Source organism: Ictalurus furcatus, chromosome 17, assembly GCF_023375685.1.
Source record: "Ictalurus furcatus strain D&B chromosome 17, Billie_1.0, whole genome shotgun sequence".
NCBI classification, from domain to species: domain Eukaryota; kingdom Metazoa; phylum Chordata; class Actinopteri; order Siluriformes; family Ictaluridae; genus Ictalurus; species Ictalurus furcatus.
Window position 1 is genome coordinate 21483166 of NC_071271.1, and position 20874 is coordinate 21504039.

Below are 20874 nucleotides of genomic sequence, written 5' to 3' on the forward strand. Positions count from 1 at the left end.
TTATCTAGAGAGCATGTTTGGTCATACTTTGTAGGTACATTTACTTGGGATAACTGACCAAGAAGTAGCAGAAATCCTGAGCCACCATGCACCTAAGACATGCCCTGCCAGAAGAACTTATGTGCCACCTGGTCTGAAGGAAAAACTCATCACATAGACACATATGTCCCCAGCTACCAGCCACCCAGGCATTCACAAGTCTCCCCAGGATGGCTAGGATGATGACTGACATCAATAGATTTATCTTCTCATGTTCCTCTTGTGCCTAAGCCAAAGTCCAATGCACTCTTCCTGCTGGTAAGCTGGACCATGCCACAATGCCCATGGTCCTCCCACCTTCCCACTTCCCAAGGGAACATTGTCATTCTTGTCATTGTTGAAAGTGTGTTGATTTGGATGTATACTTTGGATCACTGTCATGCTGAAAGGTGACATTTCTTCTTCGGCTTGCTAGCAGACACCTGAAGGGTTTGCACTAAAATTGACTGGAATTTGTAGCTATTCATAATTCCCTCCACCTTGATAAAATCGCCAGGTCTGGCTAAAGAAAAGCAGCCCTAAAGCACGATGCTACCACCATGATGTTTCACTATGGGTATGATGTTCTTTTGGTGATGTGCTTTATTTACACATTTTGCCACATGGTTTGGGGTGATTTAACTGGGCTTGGATGTTTTTTGTGAGGAACAGCTTCTGTCTAGCCACCCTACCTCACGGTATAAGAATATAATAACACCCTACCCCATGGCATAATAACGTGAAGAATATGGAGATTGTATACTTCTCAGATATTCCTGCAGCCCCTTGCTGTAGGTCTCTTGGCAGCCTCCCTGATAAGTTTTTGTCTTTTATATATTTTGGAGGCACACCCTGTTCTTGGTGATGTCACTTTGGTGCTCCATTTTCTCTATTTGTTGATGTTGGTCTTCACAGTGTTCCAGGGTACATCTAATGTTTTGGAAATTCTTTTATACCCCTCTCCTGATCGATACCTTTCAACACGTGAGATACCATGCATGCTTTGTAAGCTCTGTGGACCATGGCTTCAGCAGTTGGAGAAAACCAAGAAGATGTGAAGAAAATCGTACAGAAATCGCACTGAAAACATTTGAGTTTGAGATAAAAAGATGGAAATGAGAAGAGAGTTTAGAATTTCAGCTTTTATTTTCTGGTATTTACATCTAGATGTGGTAAACAACATAATATGTAGAACCTTTTGTGTCAGACCACCCAATATTCAAGCAAAAATCAATATTTACTCAAGCATGTGACCGATAGGTGTTTCAAGTTACCCAGGTGTATCCTGTTAGATTGATTGTTTAAACAACAAATAGCTCTGAACATCTACTCTTGGTTTTAGCCGTCAGATTCACCTGTGAAGACTGCATTTGTTGTTAAAAAGGATATGCCAACATGAAGATCAGAGAGCCGTCTATGGGTGAAATGCAAGCCATTTTGAAGCAGAGAAAAGAGGAAAAATCAATCAGAGGCATTGCACAAATATTGGGCATAGTCTCAGATCCATTGCCATGTATTCACCAACCTCATCAGGCATTATAGGAGAAGACTCAGAGCTGTTACCTTGCCATAGGGAAGTAGCACAAAGTACTGACTAAAAGTCTGTGTCATGTCACAGTAAACCAGCAACTACAGTTCCCAGAATACAACACAAACTACAAATATGGCCGACAAGGACTACACTTCCCATACGCACACCATCTCCTGAGTTCTAATCAGAGACACCTGCAGCAAATTACACACACACACACACACACACACACACACACACACAGTTCTTTGACTACGATTTCTGCCTGCCCCTTGTATTTTTGTTATTCTTACCTGCACTTGCTTCCGCCTCAGTTACCGTATCGTGACAGCCTGCCAAATATTGTTGCACACATATATTTAACAAAGACTTTTTTTTTTTATAAACTTGTGTTTTGTTTGCAATTGTTTGATATTCAAGAGAGCAGAGTATTTTTTTTTTTTGCATTTTGTTTAACAAAAGATCAAAAGGTTAAACAATTTTTCACAGCCTTCTTTGCTCATATTTACCAAGGGTGCCAATATTAGTGGAGGGCACTGTAGTATAATATAATATAATTATTATAAAATATATTTTTTTGCAGATAGATGAGGAAGTGTTCTGAATACTTTTAGAGTGCAGTGTATGTTAAATGGAATCTTGACCAGAATTTTTTTTTAAAGATATAAAATATAAAATGGCTTTTATACACATTATGATCTGTTTCCACCAGCAGCAGCACAGAAAAATGCAGAACTTTGAGTAATTTTTATTATTTCTGAAGAAACAAAAGGTTTTCATATCAGTATAATAAACCAGCAAATACTACATACAGTTAAATAATCTGTTTCATAACATTGCTTTTTCCTAGAAACGTCCTACATCCGGCAGATTATTTATGCAATTTATTAATCTATAAATGAGATCCACATAGATACATAATAATAATAATAATAATAATAATAATAATAATAATAATAATAGTAATAATAATTACAGTTTCTGTACCAAAATCTTCCCATTGTAGCAATTAATACTAAATACTTTTGCTAACATTTTATATTCGATCACATAACCTCAAAGGTGAGTCATAACTCCATTTACAGAACCCAGCGTATAGAGGCTGAGTGAATGTGGTGTGGACGCTGTTGAGGAGCCTCATCGTGTCAGAGACGCTGTAGAAGGACAGAGTTCCTGCACTGTGATCCACATACACACCTATTCTGGAGGACACTGGACCTTCGAGCGCAGTCGCAATGTTGTTGTGCCGGAAAGAGACAGAGGAAGAAGAACATCGCAGACTCCAGGACTGACTGTTGAATCCAAACAAACACTTATTACCCCGCCCTTTCCTGATGATCTCTTTGTATGAGACCGATATATACACAACACCGCTCCACTCCACCTCCCAGTATCGGCGTCCACACACACTCTCCTTACACAACACCTGAGGCCAGTAGTCAAATCTCTCTGGATGATCAGAATATCGCTGATCTGTCCCATTACGTGTCACCGCTCTGTTCTTCTCAGACAGACTTAGTCGATATTGTACTGTGTTGGGATCCAGAGTCAGATAACAGAAATCTAAAACAACAAAATGTCCACAGGTTAGATATTAATACGTGTGTGAGACACCTGTCTGTTTCTCCTCCTAATGCTGCTCTATATGAAATATTTTAAATATTATGGAACAGCAATCATTAAGTATAAATATGTCAGATAAACAATACACACTCTGTGTGTGTGTGTGTGTGTGTGTGTGTGTGTGTGTGTTAAACCTACACTGCAGAAAATCTTCTCTGCTCTTCAGTTCTGAGGGTGAAATATTCTGAACTGCTGCAGTTGTGGAGACACAGAGACAAAATGGAGACGGGAAAATGGAGAGGAAACAGTTTAAAGCATGAAAATGAAACAATTGATTCCTCGCTTGTTTCAGACAGACACCTCAACAATGTCTCCATCCCAGTGGGGGGGACATGGAAATTTGGCGATATCTATTTGTAACGTGTCACTCGATGAAGCAGGGCGCACATACTTAATGACAACATGCTGTTTATTCAGGGCAAACCAGTAAACATAATGTCACAAGCAGACAGGATTATTTCGTAAATATCCTATAATAGTTATCAGAAACACAGGCAGATATCAAAACCAGGAGGTCAGACAAGATATACAAGAAACATGAAACTGGGAAATACGGCTTGGAAACACACATACTGTATATATGGACAAGACTTGCAAAGAAAGTAATAGAAAGAATAGAAACACAAGGGCTTAAACAGACAAAACAATCAGAAACTAAACAGGTAACAGCTGGGCAATAGGGATTAACATCAATCACAAGAAGGGGTGAAGACAAGACAGAAATCAAAATAAATGCACACGGCAGTGAAAATAAAACATTAACAGCCCTGGGGATTAGGACACACACACACACACACACAAAAGAGGGAGAATACATGACACTCACGGGCGATTGCTTTAATACTACATGTTAAGCCCAGCATCCCCTAAAATCTCATTAAAATGCAGAAATGAACTGTTTACCAAAGTGTTTAAATTATTCATCATGTCTAGTGAAAATCAATATTTTAGTGAATCAAATGATCAAATATCTCTCTGCAGTATCATGCTGTTCATTCATTTGATGCAAAAGCCCAATGAAACCCGGCTTCTATGGCAGATTCAAGCACACTGTGTTTCAGTGGGAGCAAAGATGAACACTCATTGGACAACAGGCTTTTAATTTTAAAACTATCTGAGCGCGAATGAAAGTGTGGGGGAGTGAGCTTTGTGCCGTTTGTGCTTCCTTGCCTGAATCTTTAATCAACTGCCACTTAAATGGTCATGAAAATGACTGACACCTAAAACGTATGGGCTTGGAACCTACAGTAGTGGTGCCATTTGTACAAAAAATTGTAAATAAACTGCAAGTATGAAATCCTATTTGACATTGTAATGCTGTAGCACACAAAGACATTCTATAAAAAGTTGTGTGCTTCCAAGTTTGTGGCAACAATTTGGAGAAGAACCACATATGGGTGTGATGGTCGGGTGTCCACATACTTTTGGCCATATAGAGTACATCCATTATAAATTACCTTGGGAGCAGCTGGTTAAAAGTAGTTGTAAAAATGACTACGAACAGAATGTAAAACTACATTTTCCTTTCTCCACAGCTGGATATTTTTTTTAAAGAATTGTGAAGGATGTGTGAATGAACACAGCAACATGCCAGAAAAATATTGCTGGTAAAATCAAGAAAAACAGGCAAGAAACAGCACAAGGATTGATTCAGAAATCAATGAGAATTACTCTACAAAACTTAGTGCAGAAGGAGAGGACTGTCTTATTTTCTGATGAATCTGAATGTAACATGGATGGATCTGATGGTAGTGTTGGTGTGGAGAAAGCCAGGAAGAGAATTTGAACCAAACTGCACTATAAGGGTAATATAAAGCATGGAGGTGACTGTTACAAGCTCATACAGTGGTGTTGCTGAGCTTGTGTTCATTGATGGAATCAGGAACTCAGACGTGTGCAAAGACATTGTGAATTTAAATGTACTGAAATCAGCAAAGAAATGGTCCAAGTGACAGAAGTGGTTTTTTTCAGAAGGATAATGATCTAAAGCATACCAGCTACCTTTTGAAAGAATACTTCCCAAACGTATAGTGAACAAAACCCTACAGATCATCTATGGGATGCAGTGGAGAAGAAATGAGCAGATTGTCGATGCTCTAATGTAGATGAACTGATTGTTTTGTTGGTTGAAACCTGGAGGAAACTTCCACCACAACTGTTACAGAAACCGGTTTATTTCCAGATGTTGTCATGAAGTTGTCAACCAATGGCAAACCAAATCCTAACACACCTATTGAGTTTCCAAATACTTTTTTATGTCTAATTTTGTTCACTATTTCTATTTTTTTTTCTCTCCACATTTTTAAGCAGAACAATCTATTTTTTGGGAAAGGTTTTACTTTGAAAAGTGTGATAGTGGTATCTTAATTTAAAATAAATGGCACTTGGATTGACATGTTTTCTAATGCAGTGAAATTCATGCATTTCTAAGTGTGGATTAAGTGTAGAAATACGTTTTGGGGTTACTGTATATGAGACTAGTTGGTCGATTTGTGATTACGTTCTGTTACCTTGATGTAATTTTGTAAGTTTACAAGCCTTATGCTAATACCTTGTAATTTTACGAGGTCAATACTTGCTTCTTATTCGTGTAATGTGCATTTTATGGGTCTTTACTGTGATACAGAACAAATGTTTGCTTGTTTACCTTGTGGACAGATTTTGTTGAATTCCTCCTTACACATTTCCTCGACTAGTTTTTTCAGATCTGAGAGAGATTTCCTCACTCCATCAAATGAGAGATGTTGACTGACAGTGAAGCTGGGTGAGTTCTCAGATCCAGGAGAAACACAGAGAGACGGGAATCTCTACAGAGAGGAAACACATAATAGAGAAAGAGAAAAGTGTAGGAGAGGAACGAATGAATCTCAGACTGAATCAGACCAAAGACACACTTGTGATCTCAGACAGGAACATTTATTGTTGCTGTAATGAGCTTTTAGGAGGAAACTTTGTGAGGAACAGCGCCGTCTGTAGATCAGACAGTGAGTGTTACCTGGAGGAAGTGGATGTGATCGTGTGTGTGTGAAAGCTGCTCCAGCTCAGTGACTCTCCTCTTAAGATCAGCAATCTCCTGCTCCAGTTGCTTCAGGAGTCGTTCAGCTCGACTCAGTTCAGCATTCTCCTGAGCTCTGATCAACTCCTTCACCTCCGAGCGCTTTTTCTCCATAGAGCTGATCAGCTCAGTAAAGATCTTCTCACTCTCATCTACTGCTGTCTGTGAACGAAACTGTTAGAGACACACACAAGATTAAGGTCCATTTAAAGATCAACTCTTTGTTTTACTTTCTACCATGTGTTGTGTGTGTGTGTGTGTTCACTCCTCACCTTAATAGTGTCCACAGTCTGTTTCAGCTTCTGCACCTTCTCCTGCTTCTCCTGGATCCTCTGCTGGGATTTCATCTGCTCCTCCTGTAGCTCATTCTGAGACCAAATAAAATACATTTCATTATTTCTGCATCAGGAGCTCAGTGTGTCAATAATAACTGCAGCTAAAGAGTTAAACTTCCTATAAATCCCCATCGCTCTCTTTCTGCACTAGTGTTGAAGTTTCCACATCATGGGGCTTTGTGTAGACTTGCAAAATGCAAACACTTCAGTTCATACTATACATGTTCTTACTTGAAAATCAATGCATCCAATATAGAGTTTTCCAGCCATCAGCACTTGCCAATTTGATATCCTCACACGGCACTGTGTAAACAACTACAACTTTTCAAAGCTGTGTACACTCAATTGGCCAATGCTGCTCTCAAAATGCACCAGCTTTAGTGAATTAGTCCCCTTTTCTAATTACAGTATCGATGTTTAGAAGAATGTTTATTAATATTTAAATATGTAAATGCCAATAAAACAAGTGTTTTTTACCTTCTTTACCGTAACATGGTAAAAAATTAACACTAGACTTCTATCAGTACGTATTACAAAGATAATGTCACCGCACCAATGGAGTCGATGTAGACGTCGTCACCACCAAGTCTAGTTCTTCTTATTACTAATTTACATGTCGAAAATAACCTCACAATATTCTTCAAACAGGAAGGAAGCTAATAAAGACAAGCTATTTCAGACATTTGACCAGTGATAGTGAGCTTGTTGGGATTAATTCCAAAATCTTGAATCAGTTCATCTGTTGATTGCTGTGATCATCCCATTTAAATCCTAAAAACATTCAATTACCTGGTTTTGAGATATCTTGTGAACAATTTCAAATTCAGCGTGTGATTCCATTTCCCACCGACTACAAACATGGCTACCATGGACTCCAACTCATAGTTCACACGCTCAAGTTCACTTAAATACTGATTGTACACAGTTAGATTCAATCACCACCACACTACATAAGCATGCTCACAACGCCGACATTTTGCGAAGTATTCGTTCAGTTCTTTTCACGTATCCGACATACCAAGGCTTTGTTTCATGTTTGCTTAGTTTTGACCCTAGTTTGTTTTCTCACTGCCTGATCTTCGATTTGTCCTCTGAATACCTGTTTGTACATCGCCTGACCCTTTGCATGTTCCTGGATTTTGCCACTGATACTGTGATTTGGATTTGTTTGTGATTGCCAGTCTCCATTTTTAATAAAAGCATTCAACGTAATTGTCTTCATCTCTGCCGCCTTATGACGGAAAAATGACAATGCCTGCAACACTCATTGGTGGAAGCAAAAAACACAGGGTGGTCAAGGCTTGGGGTCATAAAATTTGTGACGTAAATTTGGGGTTGTTTGCCCAAAAAGTTAGTGCAAAGTGGAGGCTGCCCAGAACTCCTGCTCAATTTTTCAGAGTTCTCCCCATGTTTTACAGTTCCACAATTTATGCATGGTTGTTACTTGCAAATGAGAGTTAAACATGTTTTGCAAACTCATAGTATGTTGTGAGTTTTTATGTATGTAAATATGAACATGTCTTAAATTAAATGTATTAGAAACTACCAGAACTAAAACAAACCAGAATTTCAAATGAAAATTTCAAATGAAAATAATATACTCAGAAACACATTAATAACACAGTTACAGAGATTTAACATGGTCATGTGTTCCTTTTTATGTGTAAAATGCTGTAAGAAGGTTGTTGGGTGTTGGCTGTTTGAAGTGCACCGAATTGCCTGACCTGTTTAACATTTCCATAGCAACAACCCTTTGATTTTAATAAAACTTTACAGGGAGTAACAATCATATAACCTCATATAACATTCAACTGAATAGAAATTAGATTAGAACTAGAATTTGTATAAACTGACTCGAAAAAGAATAATGATGTCCAGTTCTCACCTGTTTTTCAGTTCTTTCTGCTTTAGTTGAAACTGTATCATGGCCTTTGTGTTTATCCATTGTACACAAGTAACAGATGAAGCTTTGGTCAGTACGACAAAGGATCTCCATCGGTTTGTCGTGCTGAGAGCAGATCTTCTCCTGGAGTTCTGCACAGGGTTCAACTAACTTGTGCTTCTTAAAGGCAGGAGACTGATAGTGAGGTTTAAGATGATCTTCACAATAGGAGGCCCGACACACCAGACAGTAACTGAGGGCTTTGCGCTTTCTCCCGATGCAGGAATCACACTCCACATCTACAGGTCCAGCGTAACGGTGAGCAGGAGAAGCAGCTTTCTTCAGTTTCTCCACCACTTCAGCCAGCATGTTGTTTCTGTGTAGAACAGGCCTTGGAGTGAAAGTCTCTCTACACTGGGGGCAGCTGTAGATGCCCTTCAGATCCTCCTGATCCCAGCAGCCATTAATACACACCTTACAGAAATTGTGGCCACAGGGAGTAGTCACTGGATCCTTCAGGAGATCCAGACACACTGGACAGCTGATCTGATCCTTTTCTTTTGAAAAACTAGCCTCTGCCATTTTCCTGTAGTCACACACTGAGAGAGAGAGAGAGAGAGCGAGAGAGAGAGAGAGTGCGCGCGAGAGAGAAAATAAGTTTCGTTTTCTTGGAAAAGGGATTTCTGGTTGTGGTTGTGTTTGTGGTGTAGTGTGAGTGTGAGAGTGGGTGTGGCTTTAAAGCGAGAGTTCATGCTAAATCCAACTTGTGAAAGAATATTTGTGAATGTGAGAAGAACACAGTCATTACCATTGCTGATTTTTGCTCCCAGGTCACCGACAACATCATATATTTACTGTTTCTGTTTTGTTTCTGTTTTGATCTACTGTCCATCCTGGTCCTGCATTTCTCCTCACATCTCCCTTCTTTTCCCTCATTAATTTGATTATTTAAATATTCTACAATTGAATATATCATGTAAATACGTGGCAAATTAATAAACAGAAACAAATCTTAGACTCAGCAGAGAACATGAATCTTATTACAATCTGATTAATGACTTATTGGACAACATAATCCTAAAGTAAAAATGACTTAATACAATTAAAAATAAAAGATTAAATAAATGATAAAATAAACAAAAAGATCTTGAGCAAAAAGCTCTAGGAATAAATTACTACTTTACTGAGTTTTTTCTTTTTGGCTGTTCCTATAGGATTTTCCTAACATATTCTTGATAACATCCAACTAGAAAAGCCATGGGACACAAAGAGCTTACAAAGCAGGCATGGGATCTCATAGTTGAAAAATATCAGGAGAGGGTTACAAACAATTTCCAAGAAATTGGATATACCATAGAACACTGTAAAGACTCTAAAATAAAACAAGTGGAGAAACTATGGCATAACAGTGACACTACTAAGAACAGGACGTCCCTCTAAATATGACGAGAAGACCAGGAGAAAACTGGTCAGGGAGGTTGCCAAGAGGCCTATAGTGACATTAAAAGAATTGCAGAAATTTCTGGCAAGTACTGGTTGCTTCCTACATGTGACAACAATCTCCCAAATTCTTCATATCTCTGGGTTATGGGGTAGGGTGGCAAGACGGAAGCCTAGAAAAATCATCCAATTTCCCAAAACTGTGTGGAATAATGTCTAATGATCTGCTGAGACCAAAGTTTAACTTTTTGGCCATAATACCAAAAGATATGTTTGGCACAAAAAAACACAGCACATCACCAAAAGAACATCATACCCACGGTGAAACATGGTGGTGGCAGCATCATACTTCACCCTGATTAAAGCTGGACTGGGGCTTTAATCAGGGTGGAGGGAATAATGAATAGCTCCTAATACCAGTCAATTTTGGCGCAAAACCTTAAGGCTTCTCCAAAAACATTTAAGTTGAAGAGGAATTTCACCTTTCAGCATGACAACGACTCGAAACAAATCTCCAGATCAACAAATGAATAGCTTGACAAAAACATGTTCAAGGTTTTGGAATGGCCCAGTCAGAGTCCAGACCTAAATCCAATCAAATATACCACCTCGCTGGTGACCTCAAAGGCCCTTGCCACCTCATGAGAAATTTGGAGCTGAAGAGTGTGGAGTTTTGCTCTCAAGTCCACGGGTGCAAATCAATTTAATCCCTATTCATTTTTAAAGCTCACCTATCCCGGGAAACATACATAAGTAGCGTATCATTAATAATGCACAGGTGAGAAACATTTCGCATTACCTGCTGGTCCCCCTGAACCTCTCAATCCGCAGCCGATGCTCAACCACATAGTGTGTCTTACAGTTTGTATATATGAATCGTACATACAGTATGTGGAATATATTAGTTATGATAATTTTATAATCTTATATTTAAAAAAAACAACAACTAACAAACGCATGTTATTTTACCTACATCAAAGTTTTTGGGATCACCTTAATGGTTGATGCTTCCCACAAAAAAAACTACTGTTTTGAACCTGCTGTGACCTTGATCCTGTTTGGTTAAATTCTGATCCAATTAGTTCATCTGCTTGTTATGCTGATAATTCCTTATAAATCCTACAAACATTCGACCACTCCTTTTTAAGATATCGCTAGATGTCGCCTGAACGGTCACCTTCTTGAGATGTTACCTGGATGTAAACCAGAAAATAAATGCCTTCACCACTTAGTAGCAGAGGAATAAAAATGGGTTTGGCACACAATACGGTGAGTTTCCACCAACAGCAGTACAGAAAGACACAGGAGTTTGAGTAAGTTTTATTATTGAGTAAGTTTTCTATTGCCATAAAAATTGCCATTGTAACACAGAGAAAATTTATATCTGATACCCCAGCTTTAATTTTTCTAAAGCCTTTTCACATTTCACTTTCATAACATTTCACTTTGAGTCACATAACCTCACAGCTGAGTTATACCATATCCGGAACCCAGCATACAGAGGCTGAGTGAATGTGGTGTGGATTCTGTGGAGGAGCCTCATCGTGTCAGAGACGCTGTAGAAGGACAGAGTTCCTGCACTGTGATCCACATACACTCCAATTATGGAGGACACTGGACCTTGGAGATCAGTCTTAATGTTCTTGTGCCAGAAAGAGACAGAGGAAGAAGAACAACGCAGACTCCAGGACTGACTGTTGTACCCAAACAAACACTCATTACCCCGTCCTTTCCTGCTGATCTCTTTATACGAGACTGATATGGACACACCACCGCTCCACTCCACCTCCCAGTAACAGCGTCCACACACACTCTCCTTACACAACACCTGAGTGTAAGAGTGAAATCTCGCTTGATGAGTAGAATATTGCTGTTCTTTCTCACTGTGTGTCACCGCTCTGTTCTTCTCAGACAGAATGAGTCGACGGTGTGCTGTGTTGGGATCCAGAGTCAGATAACAGAAATCTAAAACAATAAAATGTCCACAGGTTAGATATTAATCACAGGATTTATAATAAGTATGTGTGAGACACCTGTCTGTGTTTCTATGCTCCTAATGCTGCTGTATAGGAAATATTTTAAATATTACTCATCAGGTAAAAATGGGTCAGATAAACAATACGTGTGTGTGTGTGTGTGTGTGTGTGTGTGTGTGTGTGTGTGTGTGTGTGTTTTACACCTACACTGCACAAAATCTTCTTTGCTCTTTGATTCTGAGGGTGAAATTGTCTGAACTGCTATAGCTAGGAGACACAGGGACAAAATGGAGACAGAAAAAGATGTGAAAACAGTTTAAAGCATGAAAATGACAACATGTATTCCTTGTTGCTCTCAGACAGACATGTGACCATGGAGTTGGACTGGATTTGGAGCTTCAACCAAGATCTTGGCCAAAAAATGTAATAAACCTGTGCAGCATTTGAATGCGCAAATCAGTGACACATCAAAAGCTTAAAACATGAGAACAAGCAAACACTTTCCCAGCTGAGGCTCTGATAAAATGCATGTTTATTTTCTCATGGACATTATGTAGGAATTAAGACCTTGGTTAGTGTGTCAATGTATATTTGGTACATGTGAAGTTCAGTAAGATAAGTTTGTGGATTGACAGGATGATTAAGTTCCTTTGACCTTGTTTGGGTTGTCATCCCAATTTAAAAATAAGCTGAAATATATTGTGAATTCAAGTAATTTAAAAAATGTATATTTTCAAGATTACTTCTCATTCACTGTCAGGGAACTACAATACCCCTGCACAGTACACCCCACATCACACACCACAGAAGATCAAGCTCACGGAAGATAATGAGCACTTGTATATAAGTCCTGTGTTGTGTTGCACCCTTTGATGTGCTTTTGCCGTTGTTGCTGTTGTTTTGCGTGTCCTTTGCATCTAGTTTGCATGAGTCTTTCCTTGTGTCTGCATTTCATATTTTAGGTTCTTATCTTCACCCTTGTGTGTGTTTTGTTTGTGCATTGGTTATTAAATCATCTGCACCAGCCTCCATTACCAATCCGTGAAATTCACACTCTCATTTTTGCTTCTATTTGCAGATTTTGTTGATCCAGTTTTTCTTGTTTCAAGAAATCCATCTTTCTTTTGTTCTGGCAATTGTTTTGCTTCTGACTTTTGGCACATTTTTGTGGTGGGAGGGGCTGGGTTTTAGAAGAACGTATACGCCTTAAATGTCTATTGATCAACTGATTTTTGGAGTGAGAGGTGCTTTGAAAGTTAACCACGCCCACTCTATTAACCATGGAGCGTCCAGTGTTGCCAACTTAGAGACTTTGTCGCTATATTTGGCTACTTTTTAGGCCCCTTTAGTGACTAATTCTATAGAGCCAACAAATCTATCAATGTTTTGAGCATTTTAGCGACTATCTTGAACTTAATACAGCTTATCTGTAATGTCCAAATGTGCAGCACCACTTTTGCACTTTTTTGTTCTGTTTTAAACTCTCTTCCTGAAGATAATAAAATTGAGCAACTGTTTCCTTCATGACTACACACTGTCACTTTTTCTTTGTATCTTTCAGTGCAGTGGAAGGAATTTTCTAATTGAGACACAAAGTATCCTACACCATTATCTCCTCATTCTCAAAACTTCTAAAAAATATCTGAAAATCAACCTCCCACTCCAAAATCAGTTAACCAATAGAGATTTAAGGTGAACCATGTTAAATCTCTAAGATCCAGCCCCTCTGACCCCTGTAATAAATGTACAGAATGTCAGAAGCAAAAAAAAAAATTACAATTTTTGCTAAAGCAGTGGACAGCAAAAATTTACTGCACCAATAAAATCTAAAATGAGAGTGTGAATGAGAAGTAATCTTTTTTAAAAAATTTTTATTTTATTTGATTCTCATTATTTGCATTTGCAATATATGTTTAACATTCAGAACATTAATATTTTGCTTCAGGATTTTATTATTTTATTTGAAACTTTTGGCACAAAATAAACTCCATGCTAAATACTTTGTGATTTTATGCAGTGTTGTTCCTGCTTTCTCTTACAGTGGGGGAAATACGTATTGAACGCATCAACATTTTTTTTCAGTAAATATATTTCCGATGAGGCTATTCACATGAAGTTTTCACCAGTCATCACTATTAACTCAATAATTCCACACATATAAAGAAATCCAAACATTAAAGTCCATAAATGAAGTTATGTGTAATAAAGTGGAATGACACGGGAAAAAAAGTATTAACACGCTAACTGAAATGTATTTAATACTTAGTGGAGAAGCCTTTGTTTGTAATGACAGCTTCAAAACGCTTCCTGTATAAAGAAATTAATGGGCCGCATTATTCAGGTGTGATTTTTGCCCATTCTTCTAAACATATTGTCTTTAAATCTTGTTCAATTGGATTCGAGTCAGGTGATTGACTGGACCATTCTAACACCTTGTTTTTTTTTTTCTTCTCTGAAACCAATTGAGAGTTTCCTTTGCTGTATGCTTTGGATCGTTGACCTGCTGGAAGTCCACCCACGTCTCATCTTCATCATCCTGGTGGATGGCAGCAGATTCTTCTCAAGAATCTTCTGGTAAAGTACTCCATTCATCGTTCCTTCAGTTATATGAAGTCTGCCAGTACCATGTGATGAAAAACAGCCCCACACCATGATGCTTCCACCTCCAAACTTCACTGTTGGTGTAGTGTTTTTAGGGTGATGTGCAGTGCCATTTCTCCTTCAAACATGGTGTGTAGTATGACAGCCAAAAAGGAGCAGACTACACTCTCCCAGTATTTCATAGGCTTGTCCAAATGAGTTGTAGCAAACTTTAAACAAGCATAGACATGCCTTTTCTTTAGTAATGGAGTCTTGCGGGGTAAGCGTGAGCAGTGGACTGCATTGCCTATTGTTTTCTCTCTGACGATGGCACCTGCTGCCCCCAAGTGTTTCTGGAGCTCTTTCCGAGTGGTCCTTGGCTCTTGGGTTACTCTTCTGACTATTCTTCTGACTCCCTGGTCAGAAATCTTGCGAGGAGCTCCTGTTCATGGCCGGTTGATGACGGAGTGATGTTGCATCCACTTGTGGATAATGGCCCCAATGGTGCTTACTGGAGGATTCCGAAGTTTTGAAATACGTCTTGTATCCGATTCCATCAATATGTTTTGGAACAATAAGGTTGCGAAGGTCTTGGGAGAGCTCTTTGTTTTTACCCATCATAAGATGTTTCTTGTGTGACACCTTGGTAACGAAAAGCCCTTTTATAGACCATCAATTTACTAACCCAGCTGATATTAATTTGCACAGATAAGACGTTTAATTACTTACGGATTTCAGCTGGTTCCTTGCCTTACCTTGCCTTGGAGAACTGCTTTTTCTTAGCATGTTCAATACTTTTTTCCCCTATCATTCCACTTTATTACACATAACTTTAATGTTGTGAATTCTTTATATTTCTGGATTTCTTGCATTAATACCAAAGTCTGGTGAAAATTTCATGTGAATAGCCTCATTGGAAATATATTTACTGAAAAAAAATGTTGACACGTTCAATACTTATTTCCCCCACTGTAGATGAATTTTATGCCTCTCTTTACTGTGATACAGAACAAATGTTTGCTTGTTTACCTTGTGGGTAAACTCCATCAAATGAGAGATGTTGATTGACAGTGAAGCTGGGTGAGTCCTCAGATCCAGGAGAAACACAGATAGATGGGAAACTCTACAGAGAGGAAACACATAATAGAGAAGGAGAAAAGTGTAGGAGAGGAACGAATGAATCTCAGACTGAATCAGACCAAACACACACTTGTGATCTCAGACAGGAACATTTATTGTTGCTGTAATGAGCTTTTAGGAGAAATGTGTGTGTGTGTGTGTGTGTGTGTGTGTGTGTGTGTGTGTGTGTGTGTGTGAGAGAGAGAGAGAGAGAGTAATCTCTGTTCACGTCTGACCTTAATAGTGTCCACTGTCTGTTTCAGCTCCTGTGTGTGTATGAGTAATCTCTGTTCACTTCTAATAGTGTCCACAGTCTGTTTCAGCTCCTGCACCTTCTTCTGCTTCTCCTGGATCCTCTGCTGGGATTTCATCTGCTCCTCCTTTACCTCATTCTGAGACCAAATAAAATACATTACATTATTTCTACATCAGGAGTGTGTTGATTATAACTGCAGCTAAACATTTAAAGTTATAATGAAGAAACTGAACTAAAATATTACCTAACTAAAATAAAAAATAAAAAATGTTTTAGTCTTTAAACTTCCACAGAATTAAAAAAAAAAATTGTAACAAAAAACCTTAAAAATACCTTGCGAAGCTCTCAAAGTGAAATAACATTTTAATCATTTTATGCATGTACAGTATATACATGATAAGTTCTGGCCTCATGTAAAAATAGCAGGTAAACTTAAAATTATGGTAGTTCAGAAATATTTACTGCACTGAACACACTCACATTCAGAGAGATTCTTAGTTTTTACCTATAGAGTGAGACAATTAAATGGATTTATAAAATAATTTTTAAAATAAGTTCGTAAGAAAGACCATACCAGAAGCTTAGTTATTCCTAGGTGTTCTTCCTAGGTGGTGCAGCGGGTTCAATTCTGAGCTGTGGTTACGTTCTGTATGGAGTGTCACATGTTCTTATTCTGTCTGCATGTGTTTACTACGGTTTCCACCAGGAAGGAGGATTAGCTACATTGCCCCTGGATGTGAATGAGTGTGTAAATGTGTGTGTGCATGGTGCCCAGTGTTACCGGGAATGGCTGAAGATCCACCACAACGTTAACTGGTATAAAGTGGTCACTGAAGATGAATGAATTAATGAATGAAATTCCCATCTCTCTCATTATTCACAAGTGCTAAAGTTTATGAGTGATGGGGCTTTGTGCCGAACATTCCAATTTTTTTTTTCCTGTCCACATTATCAAACTACAGCTACATCCAGAACAAGATTGCACCTTAAACATGTTTTGCACATTCCAGTGATGTTACACCATCCATCCATCCATCTTCTATATACCACTTATTCCTTTTCAGGGTCACGGGATGTTACACCACGTGTTCATATTTAAAGTTGGGTCCATACATATTTGGACATTGGCAAAGTTATCGTTATTTTAGCTGTCTAGCACAGTATGTTGGAGTTGAAATTGAATAATTCTTACAGAATTTTACAGGTAAAGTGCATGCACAACCGTGTTAAAGCTCTGTAACAGTGTTATTACAGTGTTGACATTAATATCATATACGGTTTTGATTTGGAAGTACTTTTATTTCTGTTACTTGCTATAAGATTTAATTTTAGATGTGTCAAGCCCATAGATATTCGGACATTAAAAAGGCTTTTGTTATTTTAGCTGACATTATAATAGAGGCCAAATCAAATTATTTATGAGTAAAAGAGGAACGAAGCAGTATGCCTTCCACAAACACACACACACACACACACGCACAGATGCATACAATTATGAGATGAGGTGATTTTTGTAAAAGTCTGAAGATAAGTGGAACCTGCATAATTCTATTGGTGCTGATGAATATTATGTGAGCTTTATCTGACCTTGTGTGATCTGATGTAGTTGTTTATGTTGTACTTGTTGCATAAGGCCCTAGGATTGATGCCAGAGTTTGTGCAGCTATCTTGCCTATAAATATATAGACACCGTATTGGCCACTGGATCGTACGTCAACGCATCGCCATATTGGTCCAGGCAACTTCCCGTATCTCTCAAAACTGGACTGGAGAAAAGATGCCTGACTCGTGTGCAGTTTGGGGCTGTACAAACCGTCGCACAATCCAAACCAGATCTCGGGGAATTGCCTTTCACAGGTAAGACTGAACAGTTGTTTCTGGTTGTATTTGGTCATTATAACGGTATGTTGACAGCTAACTAGTTCAGCTAACGAGTCCAATGATTTATAGCTAGCGATAACGCTAGTTAGCTTTGAAAGCTGAGACTTTAAGAAATCATATAAAGTTTACATGATTTCTTATAAAATCTCCGCTTACATTATAGTTTATATTAGAAAATTATGAATTATAAGCTAAAGGGCAGTGGTAGGTCAGTGGTTAAGACATTAGAATACTGATTGTAAGTTCATGAGTTCAAAGTGCAGCACTGCCAAGCTGTCACTGTTGGGCCCCTGAGCAAGACCTTCAACCTTCAACTGCTCAGTATTATAAATGTAAGTTGCTCTGGATCAAAAAAAAAAACTGACCATAATCGAGATTTTTATCTATATTGCCATTTTTGTCCAAACCGACTTTTATGACAAGATCCTTGTTTCGGCTGAGCATATCGTGAATCTTACTGTACTTAGTTGGCGAGCTAACTTTTCGCAACTTTGAAGGTTTCCCAATGAGAGACAGTTGAGGAGGCAGCGGAAAGGAGATGTAAGAAGGGAAGTGAGTCATACGTGTTATGCAGTGAGCACTTCAAGCCTGAGGACAGGTCAGACTGTCAGGATTAGAGATGGACCTAAACCATCTGTCTTCAGATTCAGTTCTGTCTTTCAGTTTCCAAGTGAACGAGGTGTGTTCTGACCTGGAGCACAAGAACAGCTAAAAGATGGGGTTGAAGACAGAAAAGGCCATTTCTACAATGAAAAAGCTTTACGCACATTTCATGTACATTAAATTATATTACATTAGGGACATCTCCACAATTATTAACCAAGAAAAATAAGCCAAATCTATACATGATGAGTGTGAGATTTCACAATTCCTTATGACAATTAATCATTTTCCAAGTCAAGCTTCTAAGTAACAGGAGACAGAACTTTTTTTGTACTTCACATAGATGTCATATATCAAGGAAATGCTGGACTTCAGTTCCCATCAGCCACTGCACTGCACTACATGTCACATGACCACCTGCACCTGATTCATGTTTGTTAATGAGCACACTTGTGTATATATAGCCATTGTCTGCACTGGTTCCCTGTCTTTCATTTGTCCTAGACTTCCGTGTTCCATGTTACTTGATCTGGTTAGTTTATGTTTAGTTTTGCCACAGTATTACGCCAAGTTGTCTTAGTGTCTTTGTTTTGTTGTTCGTTTGTTTAATAAGCGTTATATATCTGCGATTGCTTCCGAACCCATCCTTGAAACGTGACAGTAGATCATAAACAATTGAAATTGGTTGAGAAATGTAAATGTTATTGTGCTTTTTATCCAGAAAAAATTAGCAGCCTTGCCCGGATCAATATGGTGGAAGCGTTGATGTATTGCAGCAATGGGACAAAGTGGCTAATGAAGCGTCTATGTATTTATATGTCTATGTGCCTGGTGGCTTTGTGCAGCTGATTAGATAGATGTAGTATATAATCTTACTCCAAAAGCCCTACTTTTAGAGCCTTTCTACATGCGCTTTGGTTTTGTCTGAAACTGCTCTTCTGAATACGATTTTCTCTCTCTAGGATTGTGAGTTTCTTTTTCTCTCAGCTAGACATCTGCAACAACAGTGTTGGCTGATGAAACGAAACTGATTAGTCTGAGCTGTATAACACATGCTAATCAACAACCCTTTGGCTTTTAATAAAAATTCACTTCACAGTGAATGTCAGTTACATAACTGGATAGAAATTAGATTAGAGATTTTGTATGAATTTACTTGAAAAAAATAAGGGCATGCAGTTCTCACCTGTTGTTCAGTTCTTTCTGCAGTCGTATTAACTATACTGTGGCCTTTGTGTTCATACATACTGCACAAATAACAGATGAAGCTTTGGTCAGTATAACAGTAGCTCTCAATCGGTTTGTCATGCTGAGAGCATATCTTCTCTTGGAGCTTTGCACAGGCTTCAACTAACTTGTGCTTCTTAAAAGCAGGAGACTGATAGTGAGGTTTAAGATGAGCTAAACAGTAGGAGGCCTGACACACCAGACAGGACTTGACTGCTTTGCGTTTTCTCCCGGTGCAGGAATCACACTCCACATCTCCAGGTCCAGCGTAACAGTGAGCGGGAGAAGCAGCTTGGAGTTCAATCTTCTTCAGTTCCTTCACCACTTTAGTCAGATTGGAGTTCCTGAGTAGAACAGACCTTGAAAAGAAAGTCTCTCTACACTGGGGACAGCTGTAGACGCCCTTCGCATCCTCCTGATCCCAGAAGCCATTAATACACACCTTACAGAAACTGCGGCCACATGGAATAGTTACAGGGTCCTCCAGCAGATTAAGACATAATGGACAACTGAACTGATGCTGAAATACTGAAATACTGGCCTTTGCCATTTTTCTACACTCACACACTGAGAGAGAGAGAGAGAAAGAGCGAGAGAGAGAGCGAGAGAGAGAGACTCAGAATGGCACCCTGAGTTTCCGTTTGCTCAGGAAAAAGCTTCATGCTACTGTGGGTGTTATAATGTGACGGAGAGCGGGTGTGGCAAGGTTCAGGCTTTTAACCCTTTAACAGGTGACTCAACCACACGGTTACACACATTTATCATTGTAATTCCAATATACAGTGATCATAAATTTGCAAGATATTACAGTGAGGGTTTTTCACATATGTTCACAAGGGGGCACTTTCAGTTTTTGTAATATAGTTTTGAAATCGGTCTGAAAACCAGACTTTGATATCACCAGCGCTACTCCTCATTCATCACATTATCAAGCTAAAATGTCCAAAGTAGTAAAAAAGATAACACACATACCTTGTTTTTGACTTTCCAAAAAAGATCAAACACACACCTCATTTTTGCCCCTGTATTCATGTATGAGTTGTGGTGTGAAAACACGTGTTACCACACGATCACTAAGCAGCTAAACTGAAGTGACTGAGCAGGAGTTCCCTGCCTGCTTTCAGTCAGCTATGAGCTAGATTTCACGAGCATAATGTTGTATCAAGATAACTTTACAACTTTACAGCTTTACAACAATAATCAAAATGACGACACATCAGAATGATCTCAATAAACGAGAAACCCACACTCATGCTTGGCATTTAGGCCAAAGTGTTGAATTTTGCTATCATCACATTCTCCTGGTTGAAGACTCCTTTAGATTCTTGGCTCCAGCTCTAAGAAGAAT

At 38.7% G+C, this 20874-nt stretch overlaps 2 protein-coding genes across 2 annotated transcripts; both read right to left on the bottom strand.

The window, feature by feature from the left end:
• Positions 1–2281: 2281 nt before the first annotated feature.
• Positions 2282–9176, bottom strand: LOC128621548 (E3 ubiquitin/ISG15 ligase TRIM25-like). Its single transcript, XM_053647400.1, has 6 exons — positions 8448–9176; positions 6500–6595; positions 6168–6401; positions 5820–5979; positions 3311–3364; positions 2282–3112 (listed from the first exon to the last, which is right to left on the bottom strand). Exons 1-6 carry the CDS (start codon positions 9024–9026, stop codon positions 2586–2588), a joined length of 1650 nt encoding a protein of 549 aa, XP_053503375.1. The 5' UTR covers positions 9027–9176; the 3' UTR covers positions 2282–2585.
• Positions 9177–11192: 2016 nt separating this feature from the next.
• On the bottom strand, positions 11193–20776 carry LOC128621089 (tripartite motif-containing protein 65-like). Its single transcript, XM_053646574.1, has 5 exons — positions 19486–20776; positions 15796–15951; positions 15470–15563; positions 12068–12127; positions 11193–11849 (listed from the first exon to the last, which is right to left on the bottom strand). Exons 1-5 carry the CDS (start codon positions 20074–20076, stop codon positions 11326–11328), a joined length of 1425 nt encoding a protein of 474 aa, XP_053502549.1. The 5' UTR covers positions 20077–20776; the 3' UTR covers positions 11193–11325.
• Positions 20777–20874: the final 98 nt, after the last annotated feature.

Bases quoted from the DNA above. Each gene is read 5' to 3' on its own strand.
- LOC128621089 (XM_053646574.1), bottom strand. From the start codon at position 20,076: ATGGCAAAGGCCAGTATTTCAGTATTTCAGCATCAGTTCAGTTGTCCA. The intron at 15,564-15,795 runs GTCAGACGTGAA...TCCTCTCTGTAG, and splicing joins AGACAGTGGACACTATTAAG to AGTTTCCCATCTATCTGTGT. The intron at 12,128-15,469 runs GTAAACAAGCAA...TGTGTCTCCTAG, and splicing joins TGATGGAGTTTACCCACAAG to CTATAGCAGTTCAGACAATT.
- LOC128621548 (XM_053647400.1), bottom strand. From the start codon at position 9,026: ATGGCAGAGGCTAGTTTTTCAAAAGAAAAGGATCAGATCAGCTGTCCA. The intron at 5,980-6,167 runs GTAACACTCACT...TCCTCTCTGTAG, and splicing joins ATCACATCCACTTCCTCCAG to AGATTCCCGTCTCTCTGTGT. The intron at 3,365-5,819 runs GTAAACAAGCAA...CCACAACTGCAG, and splicing joins CAACAAAATCTGTCCACAAG to CAGTTCAGAATATTTCACCC.